Source organism: Mastigoproctus giganteus, chromosome 12, assembly GCF_048544385.1.
Source record: "Mastigoproctus giganteus isolate SK-2022 chromosome 12, ASM4854438v1, whole genome shotgun sequence".
Classification (NCBI taxonomy): domain Eukaryota; kingdom Metazoa; phylum Arthropoda; class Arachnida; order Uropygi; family Thelyphonidae; genus Mastigoproctus; species Mastigoproctus giganteus.
In genome coordinates this window covers 73730584-73751710 of record NC_143586.1, presented here as the reverse complement: position 1 = coordinate 73751710, position 21127 = coordinate 73730584, and the positions used below count along the sequence as shown (strand labels likewise).

The 21127-nt window shown below is 41.4% G+C and overlaps 1 protein-coding gene across 1 annotated transcript in view; it reads left to right on the top strand.

The window, feature by feature from the left end:
* Window positions 1-19350, top strand: part of LOC150077197 (uncharacterized) — a 40502-nt gene extending 21152 nt beyond the window's left edge. The window contains exons 3-11 of the mRNA XM_090386849.1: window positions 11873-11991; window positions 13586-13710; window positions 14148-14311; window positions 14414-14512; window positions 15552-15654; window positions 17391-17460; window positions 18548-18596; window positions 18686-18726; window positions 19190-19350. Of these exons, the coding sequence (XP_090242975.1) occupies window positions 11873-11991; window positions 13586-13710; window positions 14148-14311; window positions 14414-14512; window positions 15552-15654; window positions 17391-17460; window positions 18548-18596; window positions 18686-18726; window positions 19190-19331 (912 nt within the window). The 3' untranslated portion in view covers window positions 19332-19350. The remainder of the gene's footprint in view (window positions 1-11872; window positions 11992-13585; window positions 13711-14147; window positions 14312-14413; window positions 14513-15551; window positions 15655-17390; window positions 17461-18547; window positions 18597-18685; window positions 18727-19189) is intronic.
* Window positions 19351-21127: the final 1777 nt, after the last annotated feature.

Here is a 21127-nt window from a genome sequence, read left to right as displayed (position 1 = left end):
AGACAGTGTACATCCCTCGTCAAGGTCAAGAGAACAGCTTCATTCCAACTGCTATTTTAAAATGTGCGATCCATGAAGAAAAAATTGAATGAAGTTGAGGAGCTCTTGCTGTCCAGTTCAATGGACGTGGTTTTCTTCGCAGAAACATGGCTTGATCCCAGCGAAGAAACACTTTCTTCTACTTGGCCTGCAAGACATCAGATGGTGTGCACGTCTAGAGAAAACCGCAGGGGAGGAGGAGTTGCAATTTTGTTCAACGAGCAGGTATTTTCTATCCTCCATTCAGTATCAAGTCAGTCTGATTTTTTCGAGGTAGTGCTAGTCACACTAAAACCTAAAAACAACAACAGCCAGAACGGTTCTCTCGACATTGTCGCAGTGTATATCCCACCGGTTCCAGACGCACAAGTAGTTGAAGAACTCCTCAATTGGCTGCTTAACCATCTCCATTCATCACTGAAGCACGTTCTGTGTGTGGGGATTTCAATCTCTCAAATACTCGGGGGAGCCTCAAGAGAAGACTAAGTCAGCGTCTAGACATATTAGGTCTTAAACTGGTGAGCATACCACCGACAAGGGGTGAAAGCATATTGAACCTCGCGTTAGCGTCAGCAAAAATCAAAACCCGACAAGCAACATGCAGTCTAATCATAACCCCATCATTCTTTCTGTGCTAACAGAAATGACCATCACTTCTGGCAGAGGAAAGTCACAGCCAAAACAATTACAGCGCCCAAATACCTCAATCCTGAAAGGTGTGTTTATGCGGCCCAAGCAATCCCATGGGATGTCCTTGAGGAATGCGACTCAGAACTCGGAAGTGACCTAATGACAAGATGGATACCCACTATCTCTCTCTCTCTATGCTGCAACAAAGAAGCTAACCATTACAGACCATTCAAGGGCCTAGTGGAGTCCAAAAGTCTCTGAAAGCCTTCACGTCAAACAGAACATGCACAAGCGATGGAAAAACTCCGGCTCACCTTCGGACAGAACTGCCTTCTCCCTAACTAGGGCGCTTTTTATTAGGAACAAGAGGGAGGCAATAAAACTTCACCTAGAGGCTATCATGGGTCAATTTGTCTGGGTACGAGGAGGTCTGGGTACGAGCTTAGCCTGTGCGGACGAAACTCTTCGACGCTCTTGGAACAGAGAAGTTTTTCCTGATTTATTTTCTGATTTATTAGCTTAAATTGTCATATTAACTTATTTTCTAGAGTAGCTTTATATTCCTAGTTACGATACTTAGTTTAAAGTTTAACTTAGACAGAGATTTTGTAGATATTACTTAGTATCGCTAACGGTATCAAATCCACGTGTTACAAATTGAACGAGAGGTCTTTTTTTTTTTAACCAAATTTAGTCGATTTATTAACCAATTGTTATATCAAATTATCTTCTATAAGTAGATTATAGACCTAGTCAGGATCCTTAGTTTATTCTAAATTGAGATAGCGAGATTTCGAAGCTAATCAATACTTACGAGTCCGTAGAAGTACCGTTCGTGAATTCCCGCCATTTTTACACGACAGCATAAGCTTAGTGTAGTAATATATATATATATATATATATAACGACTTGGTCGTAACAAATAATTAATACATAACTATAGTGGTACACGTGATACGGAAGTTGTATAAAGGGAACTCGTAGAAAACACTAGATACCGAAAAAATAAATATAGCGTTATAACTGTTTTGGGATATAACTTAAGGAATTAATTTTGTTTTGAAATTTTATTGAATAAATCGGAATCATGACTCAGACCAGAGCAGCAAAGCAAAAGGCTCAAGCTAATGGGGGTGCTGTGGTTCAGGGGAGAACTGAGGGGGGCAGTTGCCCTCTGAATCACAGTCTTTTAAAATGCACTGTTTGCTTGATGTTTGCGGAGCAGTCGGGTACGGGACATGATACTGCCAAGGGGGATGTCTTTGTGTGTGCACGATGTAAGGAGTGCAAGGAAATCAGGCGACAACTCAGCGTTGTTATGGGCCTTTATGAGAGCTTGAAGGGCAGGGTGGATGCCCTCGAAGGAAATAAATTGAGGGGCCCATCAAGCTCTCAGCTGCCCACACCAACGCCAGAGCTTGCACTTGGTCATCAGGCAACACAGAGGCAGCCCCCTAGGCAGAATGCGCTGGTCCCACAGGAACTAGTAGTTGTTGGTGACTCTATTGTCAGGGAAACGGGGAACATGCTTTGTAAAAAGGATAGGTGGAATAGGACCAGGGTATGTCTGCCAGGGGCAAAGGTTGATGACGTTGTAGAGCGGATATCATCTTTTAAGGGCACGAAAGGTGATATAGTTGTACACGTTGGCACTAATGCTATTAAGAGTAGGAGACCAGCGGAATTACTTAGCAAGTACAGGTCACTGTTGAAAAAAAGCCGTGAATTAGGGTTGAATTTGAAAGTGTCTGCAATTCTGCCCAGACACGATAGGAGGGAGTATATGATGAGAGCCTTGTCGATCAATTCGGCCCTGGAGGGATTGTGCAAGGCTCAAGGGGTAGAATTTTTTTCAGCCTGGACTGTACTTGTTAACAGGAGAGATTGCTTCTACAGGGATGGGATACACTTAAATAGAAAGGGTGCAAGAATTTTTGCTGATGCTGTCGAGGCAGTGTTAGGTGGGTCGGAAAACTGCTAGTTGGGGGGGGATACAAGGACTAATAGATTAACAGTAGCCACTGGCAGAGGTGGAAGTGATTCTTGCACTGCTTCTATTGAAATGAGCAGAAGCCTGAAAAACAAGATGCAGGATATTTCAGAGACTGCTGGGAATCATTGCGGTACAAGTAAACACATGGGTTGTGTTAGGGTAGCTAAGAATAGAAACAGGTGCATGTATACATGTGTGTACACCAATGCTAGGAGTTTGGTAAATAAATTTGATGAATTTGAGGTATTGCTCAAAACATCAAAGGCAGTTATTGTTGGGATTTCAGAGACGGGGTGTCACACAGATATAAGGGATGCAGAACTGCAATTTGGAGAGTACAACGTCTACAGAAAGGATAGACAGGATAGGAAGGGGGGAGGGGTTATGCTATTAATTAAGAAACACATAAAGTCCAAGGAAGTGAAGCCAGTCGACATCGATGGACAGGTCAGTGTCGAGTCAGTTTGGTGTGACATAAGCATTGGGAGATCAAAATTGAGAGTAGGAGTGTGCTATAGGCCTAATGACTCTGATGAGTATAATACGATATTGTACAGGGAAATAGAGTGGGCCAGTAAAACAGAGAGTCTTATAATGGGGGATTTTAATTTCCCAGATATTGACTGGAATTTGTGGATTGATCACTCGCACACTAGCAAGGCTTTTGTGGATTTATTGGATGATTGTTTTCTACATCAGCATGTTCGGGAGGCAACAAGAGGGAGCAATACTCTTGATCTGATTATCAGTAGTGATTCTTCATGCATTAAGAATCTGCAGATAAATGAACCACTAGGTGGCAGTGATCACAGTGTGTTGAAGTGGGATTTACTCAAGGAGGTAACTACCATCAGAGGTAAAGGGAAGGGTTTTTGTTTTCGTAAAGGCGACTATGATGGTCTGAGACAGTATTTAAATTCTATACAGTGGGACCAACTGATGATGATGTTACCAACAGCAAATTCAAAATGGGAAGCATTCAAGGAACTAATCTTGGTGGCTACCAGGCTTTACATGCCAACTAAGAAATATTGTTCAAGGTTTAGGCCTAAATGGTTGTCAGATGAACTAATGAGACATGTGGCAGAGAAGAAAAATGCATGGGATACATACAAATTAATGGGTGACATGGAAGCCTATGATAGATATAAGTTGGTCTGTAACCAAGTCACAAAGGAGATTAGGCAGGCAAAGGCAGACTACGAAAAATCCTTGGCAAAGGATGCAAAGAAAAACAGAAAAGAGTTCGTTACCTATTTAAACTCAAGAAGGAAAGGGATGAATCAGATTGGTCCACTGGATATTGATGGTTCAACAGTTGAGGATCCTGCTCAGGTGGCTAACAATATAAACGAGTATTTTGCATCTACATTCACGCATGAGGAGTTATTCAGGAAGGAGAATGATGTAGGTAAAGTAAACGTTGGCAGTGAGCTGGATGATTTTGTAATAACTGAGAGGAAAGTGGAGGAGAGATTGTTGAGGATAAATATAAAAAAGCACCTGGGGTGGATGGGATCTATCCAGTTATATTAAAGGAGGCAGCAAAGGAAGTAAGCAAACCCCTAGCCATAATTATGAGAGCTTTGGACTCAGGGGAGGTACCCATAGACTGGAGATGTGCAAATGTAACCCCAATTCACAAAGGAGGATCAAAGGCTGACACAAGTAATTATAGACCTGTTAGTTTAACTTCTGTTCCAGGTAAATTAATGGAGGCACTGGTTAAAGAAGCACTGCAGGATCATCTAGACAAGAATTCAGTTATAGCTCAGACGCAGCACGGTTTTGTTAAGGGCAGGTCTTGCCTGACCAATTTGATTGGATACTATGATGTAGTCACAAAAGAACTGGATGCAGGGAATAACTTTGATATTATATATTTGGATCTTAGAAAGGCTTTTGATACTGTGCACATGGAAGACTGCTGCACAAATTGGAGCAGTGTGGCATTGGAGGCAAATTGCTGCTATGGATAAGGGGATGGTTGAGTGGCAGAAGACAGAGAGTGGTAATCAATGGACACTGCTCAACGTGGACTAATGTTATTAGTGGAGTTCCTCAGGGTTCAGTTTTGGGTCCGTTGTTGTTTTCGGTGTTTATGAATGATATTGATGATGGGATATCAAGTTTAATGTCCAAGTTTGCAGATGATACAAAGGTTGGCAGGGTTGTTAAAGGACACTACTGACGCTATGCTGCTGCAACAGGATCTGGAAAGGTTGAACAGATGGGCTGAGAGGTGGCAAATGAAGTTTAACATTGACAAATGTAAAGTACTACATATGGGAAACAGTAACCCCAGAGCAACGTATCAACTCTGCGGTACTACACTGACAGTGGTGGAGAATGAAAAGGACCTGGGGGTAATTGTGCAGGCAGATATGAAGTTCTCTGAGCAGTGCAGACGAGCTGCAAGAGTAGCTAATGGTGTCTTGTCAATGATATACAGGAATTTTTCTAGCAGGGATAAGGAGGTGATTATTCCCTTGTATAACGCAATGGTCAGGCCCCACCTTGAGTACTGTATACAGGTCTGGAGGCCTCATTTCAAGAAGGATGTAGAGCTGCTGGAACGAGTACAGAGAAGGGCAACAAGATTAGTGAATGGAACAAAGGGGTGCTCTTACGAAGAAAGGCTTAAGTTTTGCAAATTACAGTGTCTGGAGACTAGGCACCGTCGAGGTGATCTGATAGAGGTGTATAAAGCCTTGAATGGTTTGAGCATGCTCAATGCCAATGGAATTCTTCATCGTGCTCAAAATAATCACCTCAGAGGGCATAAATTCAAATTGAGGAAGGACGGATGTCGGATAGATGTGCGGAAATTTGCCTTTGGCCAGCGGGCGGTTGGTTGGTGGAACCGACTTCCGTCACTTGTTGTTGAAGTTGATAGCCTAAACAAATTTAAGGCTCAATTGGACAGGTATTTTTTTTTTTTTTTGGCTGATGCTGAATAAGCTTGCTTTCTTGCATCATATGCCTCTACTAATGCTAATGCTAATGCTAATCATATATAATGGGAAGCCCTTCCATAGAAGCAATTCAGAGGGCGCCATCGACTCACTCAATCTGAGCAGTTGGCTCGACCATATAACTAAGTTCGCCGCTCAGCCAGAGTCCACTACACCAATGGAATTCCCAATCAATCCGATTTCAACAGACCCCTTAAATTCAGTTAACCTCACCAATCAGCAGCTGATCGACTCAATAAACAGCTTAGCACCTACGGCCTTACTCGGTGCTGACGGTCATCAGTTTATTCTGAAATGCCTCAGTACATTTATTGTTGATCCCATTCTGTCGTTATTCAACAAAATTCTTCATCAAAAATTCTTCCCTCCTATGTGGCATGTCTATCTAGTAAGACCACTGCCAAAAACATGCTCTGCTTCTCAGCCCAGTCACTTCCGTCTTATTTCTTCTGCATCATGCCTATTAAAGCCATTTGAGAAATCTCTTCTGAAAACGTTAACCACCCAAATAATGCCGCATCAGCCACCGCAGATCGACTATGCCACCCTGTCAAGATCCATCGCTACAAATCTAGTCACCACCACTACCAAGATCCTCGAGGCATTTGAGCACCGTTTGGAAATCACCGTTACGTATATCGACGTCCAGGCAGCATTTGATTCCGTATCCATTCACGCGTTGGCAAGGCTATTATGTGAGTATTAGCTCATTGGTGGAGACGTGCTCTGGTTTATTCAGACAATGCTTGAGAACAGGACTATTCTTGTTCGCGATGTCAATCGGCGCTACACCAGAACTATTACAGCTGGAGTCTCACAAGGTGGGGTCCTCTCTGTTAGCTTGTTCCCAGCTGTTCTTCTGCCTTTCGCGACGGGCCGAACTGATATTATCACATTTGCTGATGATATAAAGCTGTACACTGTTATCAACCCTGGAGACACAGCTGACTACACAAATTCTTTATCGTACAGAAAATCCAGAACATCGAGGCCTTCCTCTCCGGTTTCGGCCTTCACATCAATCCTGAAAAGTCGAAACAGTTGACCTTCTTGCTCAAACGCAACCCAACAATGGTGCAACCCAATATAAGAGGATCTGCGATTTCTGCTGTTCAGCAACACACCGATCTGGGCGTTATTTTCACCAAAAGCTCTCCTTTCTGCCACACATAAACCATCTGCAAAGAAAGTTCTGTCGACTCCGGCGGATGCCTAAGCAACAACTTATGCATGTCCTTGACCAGACCGTTGGGTGCAGATATATTAAGACATGTATCTATCCGGTCATACTTTATGGCGCAGAAGTCTGGACCTCAACTGCCACAAAGCATCTGAGACAGATTTTTGAGGGTGAATTTTAGCTATTGAAGTGGGCCATATGGAAATTTCGGCTTCCCCCTGCACCAAGGACCACCCAGATGGCAGCAGCTCTAAACATCAGACGCCTTCCTGCCATTGTCCACGAGAGAAGACTCGACTTTGCTGTAAAAATGATGGTTGGCATTATTTCGGAACCAGACTTCTGGGCTAACTGCGGATGGAGAATCCCAGTACCAAGCCTTAGGGCCAATCCAGTCCTTCAGGCCACTCCAAACCGGTTAAAGTTATCCGATCGGTTCTTACCCGTGCAAATGCTGCAGTACATATACTCCTTGGATGGCGACCTCTACAAGTTCGCATTGGATAAAAAATACAGGCAGAACTTACTCCATCGACTTCCTTCTCAGGACCACCTCACAGGATATTAGAACCTGCTCCCAAGGACCTGTCCATCACTGCCATGGATCCATCACTACATTATTCCAACTTTCTGCGTCTGCTCAGATGACTCCAGCACTGTAAAAGGACTACTTCTTGGAGAATAAAATAACTTGATAACACGCTGTTGTGTATATATTTTCATAGGTAAAATTTTCAATTTTTTTCCCAATGTTTAATCCTACACTTTATAATTAGCAATAATATTGTTTTTTTTCTCCTATCTCATCCTTGTTTATTACATTGCATTAGCCTTTACTGTAAACCCCTGGCTTGTAGCCGTGAAGGGTATTATGTACGGCGTGAGCCTTTTGTCTGCAATAAAGAGTTCTTCTTCTTCTAAAATTATCTTTCCTAAGAAGAAAAACAAATCAATCGAAGTTCTCATCGACATAAAGAAATCAAAGACTACAACTCGTAAAGATGTGGGTCCCGTCTAGAATAATTTTGCTTCTTCTACACCCTGTTTTAAGACTGCCATTAAAATGAAATCCTATGGAACAATGCGGGGACTTCGGCCGAGGCTTCTTCGAAGATCTGATGTACAAGTGATTGGATAAAAAATATAGGCAGAACTTACTCCGTCGACTTGGATGTATTCGTCCATTATTTGATACTTTGCCCCTCCAGTGTACCGATCCCGATTTCAAGGGCTGGTTTGGCCCTTATAGGTTTGGCCCTTATTCGATCCTTACTCCTATCGAACGAATTCATTCCAACCATCGAAGTACATTGAGCCCAGCAGATGCATATACCTGGGATCCGTAGTCTAAATGAGATCGCACGATTGCGCGATAGAGGTGTAATAATGTGCATAGGTTTGCACCCCAAGAGATACATGGGATAGAACGCATTATGTTCAAGCCTTTCATGCATTTTGCGCCTAGTTGACAAATGTGCTGTAGAAAGGCCAACTTTCTGTAAAGTAGGAGCCCAAAAAATCTAGTCCCAGGTACTACTAGAAAAGCATTTTGCCCTGGTCTAAGTTCAGGTTCGGGATGAAGATTACGCTTGCGGCAAATGTGCACGCAAACGGTATTTTGCGGAGAGTACCTGAAGCCATTATTCATTGCCCATGAGTTCAGGTGGTCAATGTCATGTTGCAGCTGTCTTTTGATTACCCTCATGTTGCAAGAATAAGAGAAAATGCTAAAATCATCAACATACAGGGCACAATTCACAGCTGGAGGAAGTTGTTCCGTGATGGAATTCACTTTAATGGCAAAAAGCGTAACACTTAAAACGGATCCTTGAGGTACTCCCTCCTCTTGACAGATAGGTCGAGAGAGGGTAGAACCTACAGGAACTTGGAAGGAACGATGGGTTAAAACGTTTTTGATAAAAACTTGTAGATGACCTCTAAGGGCGATGCTATAAAGGTCTTTTAAAATTCCAAATCTCCAAGTTGTGTCATACGCTTTTTCCCTATAAGAACACGGACACCAGGTGTTCTCGTTTTAAAAAGGCATCTCGAATAGAAGTTTCGAGCCTGATTAAACGGTCCAAAGTGGACCTATTCCTTCGGAAGCCACACTGTACTCTGGAAAGGAGCCCATTTACTTCCAAATACCATATAAGGCAGGCGTCATTCTCTCTAGGATTTTGTACAGACAGCAAGTCAGAGCGATAGGGCGGTAGTTTGTTGGGATTTTTGGATCTTTTTCTTAGCTTAGAAAAGGTAAGCACGATTGCCTTATGCCAGAAATCCGGAAATTGCCCTTCTAGAAAGATCCTATTATATAGAAAGAGCAAATGGCCTATGGATTTTGTTGACAGGTGTTTGATCTTTTCGTAATGGATGAGATCTGGTTCAGCAGCACTTGTCATGGTAAGAGTAAGAGCTGTTTTTAACTCTTCTATAGCGAAGGGCCCATTATAAGGATGAGAATCCTTACATTTGAAGGCAATGGGCTCCTTTTCGGGTTTGATTTTGAGGACCAAGATCTCTAGGGAGTAAGAGGATGTTGAAGAGATGGTAGCAAAAGTTTCCCCAAGAAACTTTTGCTACCATCAAAAGCAGTTCGATCTACAATAACACATCCATTACGTTCTAGGACCGATGAAGGGTGCGATGTATATTTCTCCTTCATTTCCCGGATTTTGTCCCAGACAGCTTTAGCTCTGGTCGACTGAGTAATAATGGATGTAAAGTGGATCCACGATGCCTTTTGGCTCTGTTGTCGAATATACCGTGTTCTGCGCGTGCAGGTTTCAAGGCTAACAGGTTGTCCGTGGTGGGATATCGACGAAATATCCCTCAAGCCCTGTTCTGTACCTTTTTTGCTGCTGCGCATTCAGAAAACTACCAAGTTTTCGCAAATGGTAGAAACCGGGTTGATGTTTTCGGAATTGTAGTTGCAGCTGTGTGAACAATGCTTTGTGATGTATGCCATTGCATCCTTGATAGGCTCCTGGCTGACTGTATTGATGTCAAAGTCTACTAGATACTGAAAGGCATACCAGTCAGCGTGATCAGCCTTCCACCCCGGGAACCTGAAAGGTAGACAAAGGCATGGTCTTCCGTTAATTAGGCTGGTTATCACGAGGAAGTGATCGCTTCCATAGAGGTTCTCCTCTACCTTCCAAGAGAGTGAAGGAAGGAGAGAGGGGGAGCATATAGTGGGATCAATGGCAGAGAACCTACGGGTAGGCATGTGGAAAAAGGTATTACTTCCCACATTTAAAAGAGAAAGGTCATTGTCAGTGAGCATATACTCTATGACACGTCTCCTTCCATTAACGTCAGCACTACGGGAGTAAGATAGGAGAAGGCAGCTGCGCAATGAGATCATCATGGTCTTTATGGGAGATGTCGGCTCCAGTTGGCAAGTTAACCGAACACAGTGTTATCAAAAACCCTACCGTGAGGCGAACTGTTAGCGATTCTATGTTAGTAGAGATCGGAATAGGTTGAAATGGGTTTTGTGCCTAGAAGAATTGCAACACCCTCATGAGCAGATCAGTTCCCGATTCTATCCTTTCGAACGATAGTAATATTACAAAGGGAACGGTTTTCATTTGCCTTCAACTATGTCTCCTGCAAGCAAATGCAAACTGGTTCGTTCTTTTGCAGGAGGGCCTTGAAGTCATCATTGTTTCGCCGGAATTCTACGACAGTTCCATTATAAGAATTTAGCCATTATTTTGGTTTGGTGGGTGCATAAGGCGGTTTCCGAGGTGCTGAACGCTTGCCTTTGTCAGTCTTGGATTCATCTTTTCTGGGGGAAGTATGGACGCTGTCCTGTGTCCATCTCCTCCAGAGGAAAGAGTTCCAAGACTGAAACGTGCTGTACCTCCTTCTCCTCGATGTCCATGTTTTCTTGAGTACTAGAAGGTACTTCAGTTTTCTTGGTCTTTTCTTTGACTGTTACTTTTGATACTGGTGGAGCATTAGGATGTACCGAAATGGGATTGGCAGCTGATTGATCTTTCTGTGCAGCTGTTTGTGAGATTAAGAGGTAACGTGCGATGGGAGTGAATGACTCTTTTGGAGGAATGGTCATGTCCGTCTGAGTTCCGATGGAACATCTGCCTGCTATCCACTGGGCATTAGTGGGTCTGTTCATATTTATAGGGTTAACTGTTTTCCTTGCCTCCTGATATCGGCAATCCTCTGATTGAAGTTGCTCGGAGTAGCTGCTCAGATTGTCTATCATTTTTTGGTTCTATTAAGCGGTCCCCAGAACGGAGCATTTCCAGAGATTTTAAGGGGAATCTGCTAAACTATCTAACCCTTTCTGTATAAAAAAGAGTGACATTTTTCCAATTGGTTTCTCGCTGGTTGAGTGAATGATTAAGAACCTTGGCACAGGCAGTGATGGTATTTCAGTACGTCATCTCATTGACACAATAACGCCTTCTGTTTCTTCACTTAAATTTGCAGATAGGGAGCGTGTTGCGGCCCCTGAATAATTAAGTTTATCAGGATTCATAGTAGTTTCGTTTTGGTTCAATGCCCGAGCTACCCACCCACCCACCACGGTGCCCAGAGATACGCACACTACCTGGCATGCAATAAATGCGCTCGGGAGTGCATTTATTGCATGCCTGGCTTACTTGCACTCATGCCAGAGTGCAAGTAAGCCAGGGCTTCCACAGACATCATACCCGCACCACCGCCAGCCTGAATCCTGTCCTTCGGACCATAACTTCCTGTCAAGGATTAATCCCAAGAATCTGATGTTGTTAGCCACTGGAATAGTAAAGTTTGGCATCTGACGTTCAGGATCTGTATGTGATTTACGTTGATTGGAAAAGTGGATTGCAACAGTTTTCTGCTGTGACAGACGACAGCCATTGTACATTGCACCCCTTTGGACTTTATTCAGGGACATCTACAATTGCCAGTTGCAATAATCAAAGTTTTCTCTAACTAGCACAACATTAACTTCAGATCATGATTTTTACTAAGTTCCTCAACTGTTTACATTTATGTAATTGTTCACGTGCTCTTTACGAACTTTTGTTTCCATTTTAGTTTCCGATTAACGAACCTACATTTGACGATGTCCAGCAAGTAGAAGAATTTGGTTATAAGTTTCATGAAATCTGTTGGCCCTGTCAGTTAAATGCAGGTCTTCCTCAGAGATATTGCACGTAAGTATTTACAAGTTCCTTCGAAATAGTATTAATACCAATTTTATACAAATTTAGCGAGAATAGTAACGGAGCGTGTGTGTGGTATCGCTGGTGGCTCCTAGACATTTTTCCATCTCCACCCTGTCCATCTGTGGTGGTGCAGAACCTCTGCAGAGCGAGCCCGAAAAATGTGCTGGTCTTGGTCTACTATCACCTGTAGTGCTGAAACACAAATCCCGCACCCACCGGAGTAACGCAATACCGGTGGGCACCAGTAATCCCGATCCCAGGTTGCCCAAACCACGGATACAGAAACCTTACTTGAATTTAACTTTTAGATATTACGACGCAAGGAAATTAAACGGATAGCCAGTGGCAAGTAGTCACGATTAGACTACTGCTACAGGAAGCATGTTGATTTTCGTCACTTCCGATCCAAGATACACAGCAATGAAACACATCTTAACAATCTTCCACGAGAAGAGGCGTACTGGAAGCAGATGATAAAGCCAGTAGCATCAATGGGAAACAAAAGCTTTGTTTCTCGATAAAGCATTGATTCCCACAGAGTCAAATTCAGGAAAATTAGATCAAAAATTTAATGGTGATGATGGTTGCTATGAACAGCCACAACGAGACTGTCACAGCCCATTAATATTAGCTGGTCCAAATCGACTTACTAAACTTGAAATCAAATCAACCATACAAGAGACCACTGCCACAAAAGAGCATAATGATCCTTGTTATCCTTCCAGTCAAAGGTACTCAACAATTAGAAATCTTCGTAAGTTCAGTTCTCTTCTGAAAAATTTACAGTGAGAAGACCGTAAAATTTTGTTCATTTTCTAGAAGGATATGATCATTATCCACCGATAGGTTAGGTTAGGGACCCTAGTCACAAGACGTCGTCTCTGTTCCGAGTACAGTGGACACATTAACAGGACATGTTCCCAATCCTGGTTCTGACCATAAGTGCAGAACGGATCCGGCTCCAGCCCCATCTCATGGAACTTAGCCCGAGAGAACCGTGACCCGTTAGTAAACATGCTATAGTCATAGATGGTGTGAACAATGAACAGATTCCCGGAGAAGATACAAAAGTTGCTTGTTGAATGAACCTTTTGATTACCATTTCAGACACAGATTCGTCCCATCTGGACTGCCAAATAGCTGTTATCTCAATCCAGATTCTTTTCTTTTCTGCTTTAATGTCATTTGCTGGGTCTGATGTTATGCCCAAAAACGTTGTAGATATCACTTTCTTTAATAGGCGGTTTAAGGTTGCTCGCTGGGCTCTCACTTTTTTGTCTACTCTACCCTGAAGCTCCTACGCCAAATGAATGACCTTGAGCAGTACTAAAACTGCCTCGAAGCTTATTCTAAATCGCTTTTAACACAGGCTGTACTGCATATCCAACAGTAATTACAATAAGTCGCTTTCTATACATATTGTATTGTAGTGTTCAGACAATTGTAAACACCCAACACAGTAGTTGTTTTTATGATTACGTTCTGATGATTATAAACACCCAATAGTTGTTTATAGAAAGTAACATGATATAGGTTTCATTGTAATCCCTAAATTGTTGATTCTATTTTATGTTTATTTCAGAAATTATGTAACCGAGCACGTATTTCTTATTGATAATCAAATGAAGAAATGTTTCACCTTATTTTCGAAACGGGACCCTGAAGTGCGAAAAAGACTGGAAGAAAATCCAATAAGGCCATCATTCGGTAATTACGACTGTATATTTAGATTTTCTTTGAAACGTTGGACCTCTTTAAATTTCTACATTCACTGAGAGCTATAGTCAAGAGAAAATCAACAGATGGATCGAGATCGTTCATTAGCTTCTTCACTTCGTACTCACACCCACTCCTTTCTCATAAACAAACCCTTGATCTAAGAGAGCTTCCTTTCCCAGATGGGCGAAGGTGTACAGAGCGAAAGAAAAGGGGGTGGGTGGAAAGTAGTGAATAACCAACCGCCTGTTGATTATCTCCTGACTATAGCTAAACGATACCCCGAGTAAAGCACTGAGTACCATTTTAAAGTTCTGAGTCTTTTAATCTGTGATGTCTTGCAATGTCTGTTTCTTTTCTAATATAATTGATCGTTATAGTATTTTTTTATAATATGGAATAATGGTTTGAAACTTGCATATTCTTAGATCATTATTTGCTCCTCACTTTGTACTTTGGCGAAAGCGACTACATCCTCCCGGATATGGAAGTCGGGATTTCTGTGGCCATCCATTCTCCATATTCCTTTCCTGAGCATTCCGATAGATTCGTAGTGCATCCCAATAAGTTATATTCCATCCCAATAAAGGCAGTAAGCGTTGACTAATTTCTGGAAAATAAAATTTATCGAATTCGTAGCAACGTAATAAACTTTGTAAATATTTATTGCTGATTTTATTTTATTTTTTTACAGACAAGGAAAATTCTTCTTCCTCCTCCATATCAAACTAACTGCACGAACTATACTGCACTGAGAGAAACAGAAGAAGAAAACGTACCCCTTACTTTTGAGGTAAATATCAGATATCTCTTAGAGGACCTGTGCAATTGAAAGTTTTTACACCCAACTGGGTTTAGTACCCAAGAAAAGAAAAAAAAAAAAAAAAAAAACAAAGCTATTGAAAACAATCGAAGGATCTTAAACTTCTATTTTTATTTCTTGTTGGGTGAACAAGGGGAAGAAATAACTATTGGAGGAACATGGAGTGGAAAATGACTTTCGACGTTCTTCAGTTGAATTTTGGGACTTCAACCTTCTCGGAGCTTTGGCCAGATCAAACTGTGGCACAACAAACATGTAGGAACGTCCCACCGGATTATTCCTCTCATTTTGACTCACTACCACGGCATACAATGACCAAGGTTATAATTTCGGATAATATATCTGTGAAATGCGTGTGTTCTATGGTCGATTTTCTGTTTGCTGGACGAAAAACCCGAATTTCCAAGAGAAAAAGCCATGTCCCCTTCTCTGAGACCAACTAACTTCCTCTACTAACTAACCAACTAACTAAAAATTCCTCCCTTCATTGGCGGGATTCGAACTCAAGTTGTTTCCACACGGTATGAGGACGATGGTGATTTTATCAACAGTGCTACACACCAGGGACTAAACATGCAGAATAAAATTTTCATCTGAAATCTTCCAGGAGGTTACCACAGTTATGCTCTCCTATGATAAAGTTGTAAACATTTTCTAAATCCAAAATCCAGGTCGGAAGGCAAATTTAAACATATGGGAATGTTTTGGTCTAATTTTACTTATCTTTTTATTTTCGTATCAATAAACTAATCGAATGCTTCTCGTGGCAAAGTGTCTTTTATTAAACTATCTTAATTAATGCTACTCCAAGTAATGTTCCATCTTTTACTCCTTTAGGAGACTGACAATGTTAATTTCTAGCAAGTAAACAAAACGGGATGGATTTGTTTCATTTCAGAATTCGTATCACTTCTATTTAAATATGCAAAATGAAATATAAGGAAACTTATATAGTAATAATAACTGCAATTATTTGTGCTATACGGAGATATCCCACCTGCCTTTTCAGGATTGCGTCTACACCTGTGTAACTGAAGAGTTGATTGAGAAGTACAACGGATGCGTACCAATCGCTCATCTCTACCCCTATGCGAAGAAAAAGTGTGCCAATGGTAAGTGTCATCATTAATCTTAACCACGGACAACTGAACTTGTACAATTCAAACACTAGTGTTATTGGGTTCTTTAATGAATGGGATTTCAACATCTGTTATTGAGGGATCATGGCATGGCATCAGTATCAGCAATATGGCAAGAACTCCTATAAAGAATGTAGTTTATAAGGGTGTTCTCCAATATAAGTTACTGCTATTTTACATCTCAATATTAGGATCTATTTACCCTGTGAAATCTCTTTGTAAATAAGCATCTGTCACTTACTCCACATACACTGTTCTCCAAAAAGTATCTGGACACCTCGGTTTTCATAGTCCATTGAATCTTCTCGGATGGACAAGTGACTCACACCGCTATATAAGGAAGACGTATTGATTAGCTGTTTTGGTCATGGCACGTGGAGCGGAGCTGACTGATTTCGAGATGTGCGATGTTACATTGCAACTTTGTTGATTCCAGCCATTGCAGACAGCCTACACCATACAAAGTCGACTGTGGATAATATTATCATGAAATGGAAAGGGCGCCTTCGTAGCCAGGGGTGGGCAGGAGCAGCAGTGCGTAGCACACGCTTCTTGATTAGACCGGGGTTCAAGCCCGTGACCACCAAATAAGGAGGATGCGGAAAGGTCAGAGAATGACCAACGCATATCCCCGGAGCAAAATGACCTTAGTTGCTAATGTTCCTAAACACTAAATAACAAAATAAATAACAAATGAAATGGAAATGTGACAATACCACCACCGTTCAGCAAAGCACAGAACCATGGACGCTCACTAAACGTGGCCAGAGAGTACTTGGAAGAGTAGTACATCAACTTCGTCAGACAGCCCTGTGAAATATCAACCATAAGTGTAAAGCATCACAAGGATTGATGTCTGTACGAACACCCTATGTATGGAGCTCCACATTGTCGGTTTACATGGAGGAGTACATTAGCTAAACGACACCAGTTGCAATCAGGGTTTCGCCGTTCAGGGTGCAAAGGAGGCGTCCATTGAAAAATTGGTCTACACAATAATGAACTGAGTTCGGTGGAGTGACGAATATCACTACACTCTCCGATCAGATGGGGGGATGTCGGCGTGTAAGATTATTTAGAAAATATGTGCTCTTGGAGTGCATTGCGCCAACAAGTGCGGTTACGATATTGCACTGTTTCTGATGGCATGGATTAGGACTTACTTTTGGTGGTTATGGGAGAACCATGAACGCCAACACTAGCTTAACAATTTCATGCTCCCAACGATACTAGCAGTTTTTTGGTACAGAGAAACGTTTGTTTCAGCAGAGCTCTGCCCCATTCTATACGACCGGTGTTGTTCTAGAATGGCTCATGGACATAAATATGCAAAAGGTGGAATGGCCAACGCATATTGAAATGTGAACCGTGTGGAACATCTACAGAATGAAATGGAACGTCTGATGAGGGAGGGGAAGACCAACACTTTCTACATCAGTAGTTGAACTGTTTCTGTAGAAGGAATATGATTATATCCCCTGCAGTCTGCCGTTCGTTGGAAGAACGTCTCATCATGAGAATGGGATTTATCATAACGGCCAAAAAGAGAACCGACATGATCCTCTTTTTAGCCACTATGACACACTCCAGTTTTAAATGTTATCTTTGTTATCAACTACTAAATTTAAACATGTATTTTTCGCTGTTCTTTTCTCAGCTATTCATATTCTCCAAGAGATTATTATAGTCCATTATCATTCATTTTTTAGAGTCTGAATATCGTGTTTCTGAAGTTCCAGTCTATGAAGATTGCTCTAAGAGATGTAGCCAACCATGCGAGTAAGTCATTTCGTATTTTTATTGTGGTTTCTTGCATTGTACATACTGTATAATTCAAATAAAGTAAATTATGAGAATCACCTTAACAACTAACGAGATAAGTTTCCGATTTAGGTAAAATGTCGACTAATGTAAAGTATTGTTCTTTCAAATGTACAAACTGTTCATGCATTCTTGTGATGTTAATAAAATAGCTGCGAAAAGATGAGTGCACAGTAAACAGCCTAATAATAGTATCAAGGGTGTGTAACAGATATCATTAACATGAAGCAGAAATCTTACGGGAGAATGCAGCCTGGTTTTCATGGCAGATTTTCAGATCACAAACTCAACAGAAGTAAACAAAAATCTTCGGGCAACTCCAAAATAACGTCATCAACCCAAGTATATCATATCTGTAAATTGCAGGTGTTCTCTGGTCTGTTTGCCTGCTTTACTGAACGAAAAACCCGAGTTTCCAAGAGGAACGATTTGCTGTCCACTCCTCAGACATGTCTGTACGAACTTATCCACGGAGCCCATAAAAAGTTCTTTGTGTCATTGAGGGATTTGAATTCTGATCTCTTTCATCCGCTATGAGGTGAATGATTATGCCAACTGTGCTACCCACGAAAGCTTTGGTGTTTCCAGTGCAACTATGGTTGGTTTTCTGGATGAAAAGCGATCCATGGCTGTATTTGAGAATCGGTTCTTAGTCCAAATCGAAACAAAAGTAATTTTTATTCCTAGGGGGTGGGGTTTCTTTCCAGTTAAACCTTGAATAAAACTGTTGATGCTTTCCTCGTATTTTACTTCACAAAGCGCTGGTTGTATGGTCATTTTCTGGAACATTGACAGATATAGTCATCATAAACTAGTTCATGGTAGATCTATCTCAGAAAAAGGAACTAAGCGCTCAAAAAATCCATAACGGTAGCTCGTACTTTCAGCAGAAGGAAGGAGGAATTTATCATATTCATGTGGTGGCAGTAGCATTAGTTTTAGTCAACGTAAAAGCGATTGAGTTTTTGATACCAAATATATATTATCACTGAATCACCTTGCATATACGTATAATTCAAACTTTTTTTTCTCCTTTTGGTTACAGTGATGTACGGTATGACTACGATGTGAAGGGGGAAGAGTACATCGCTTACGTAAGTATTTTCCGGTATTAGAACGCAAGATTATTTATTATTTTACGATAATCTTGTATTCCTATTTTTTTTTTCTCATTTTACTTCAGGGAAAAACGATGAAAAGCAGATTCCGAAAGAAGGCTAAAGAGTAAGTATTTTCTCTGTGTATAGACCATTTTATGGCTGTGATGTGTAAATGTTATTGTAAAAGTCTGAAATCCGGTAAATCCTGGGATTTACCAATTTGTTTGGTAAAAATCCGTAATATCAACACTATTTTGCACTGATACATTAAATCGTATTATTCACAGTTCGCTTTGGTTGAAGCCAGTTTTATAATAACCGCATTTGCGAATTCTTTTCCACTGATTGTCAGTAAATGAATGGCTATGTGTGTGTGTTAAGGTCCAAAGAAACTAAGGCTATGAGGCGACAGCATATTGTGTCTTTAAATTCTGTATTCTGTGGTAGATTTGCTTGTTTGATGGATGAAAAATCGAGCATTCAAAAAGTCACACAAAAAGTCATAAAAATTAAAATATATACAAGAAATTATAAAAATGTACTTTTTTATCTTCTAAGCAATATTCACAGTCCAATTATTTTTCTAGGGAAGCGATGAAAGCAGTTTTGAAATTGTACCTGGACAGAAACATGTTGGTGTACAATTACTTGCCCAAGTATGAAGTAAGTACTCGTTTTTCTCTGCTGTTATCTGCTCATTTGGAAATTAGCGATGCAGTTGCATACTAATAGTAAAAACACCCATCATTATACTACACATGCTGCCATAAAATACTAAATCGAAGAAGGGGTGCTCGTATTACTTTTAAATCTCTAAACAAGTGACAAGTATCATGGAGAACATTGAGAGGGTGTTTACCATGAACAAAATGCAAGCAAGAACGATATCACTTAACAGTGGAACGAATGTTTGGCAACCAGGCCCGACGAGAGAGAGAGAGGGGTATTGAGGATATACAGTACCATGTCTCGTGCACTTCGTACGTAGTTGACGAATGTGTTATAGAAAGGTCAACTTTCTTTCAAATACGAGCCCCAAAATCTAGTCTCAGGTACTCCTGGAATAGCATTAAGTCCAAGCCTCAATTCAGGTTCGGGGTGAAGATTGCGCTATCTGCAAAGATGCATGCAAACAGTCTTCTGTGGAGAGAACCTGAATCCGTTATTCATTGCCCATGATTTCAGATGGTCAATGGCATGTTGCAGTTGCCTCTCAATTACCCTCATGTTGCAGGAATGACAGAAAATGCTAAAATTGTCAACATAGAGGGCACAATTTACAGTTGGAGGGAGTTGTTCTGTGATGGTATTCACTTTAATGGCAAAAAGCGTAACACTTAGAACGGATCCTTGAGGTACTCCCTCCTCTTGGCTGAAGGAACGAGAGAGTGAGGATCCCACACGAACTTGGAAAGATCGATTGGCTAAAAAGTTTTTAATAAAAATGGGGAGTTTCCCCCTAAGGCCAAGGCTATTTAAATCTTTTAAAATGCCAAATCTCCAAGTTGTGTCGTACGCTTTTTCCATATCGAAGAACACTGACACCAGGTGTTCTCGTTTTAAAAAGGCATCTCGAATGGAAGTTTCGCGCCAGATTAAATGGTCCAAAGTTGACCTATTCCTACGGAAGCCGCACTGAAATCTGGAGAGGAACCCATTAGCCTCTAAATACCATATAAGGCGGGCATTGACCACTCTCTCCAGAATTTTGCACAGACAGCTGGTCAGAGTAACAGGACGGTAGTTCGTTGGGATTTTCGGATCTTTTCCTGGCTTAGGAAAGGCAAGCACGAATGCCTTATGGCAGGAATCCGGAAAGTGCTCTTCTTGAAATATTCTGTTATATAGAAAAAGCAGTTAGTCCATGGATTTTGCAGACAGATGTTTGATCATATCATATTGGATAAGATCTGGTCCAGCAGCACTGGCCTTGGCAATAGTTAGAGCTATTTCTAACTCTTCCGTGGTAAAGGGCCCGTTACAGGGATGAGACCTTTTAGATTTAAAGTTAATTGGCTGCTTTTCGAGATTGGCTTTCCACTCCAAAAATTGGGGAGTAAGCAGATGTTGACGAGATGGCAGAAAAGGTCTCCCCAAGTGAGACCTTTTCTGCCACCAGCAGAAAAGGCTATTACAGTTGGGTCCGCAATAACGCATCCATTACATTCCAGGACCGATGAAGGGTGTGATGTATATTTACCCTTCATTTTCCGGATTTTGTCCCAGATAGCCTGATTGGGTAAAAGTGGATGTTAAGCGGATCCACGATTCCTTTTGGCTCTGACGACGAGTATATCGTGCTTTCCCGCGTTTATTTTGTGATTTTGTGCCTTTTTTGCTGCTGTGCATTCAGGATTCCACCAAGGTTTTCGAAATGGCGTGAACCAGCTAGATGTTTTTGGAATTGTAGCTGCAGCTGCACGGGGAATGCTTTCTGTGATGTATGCCACTGCATCATTGATAGGCTCCTGACTGACAGCACTGATGTTAAGGTCTACCAGTTAGCCTGATCAATCTTCCATCGC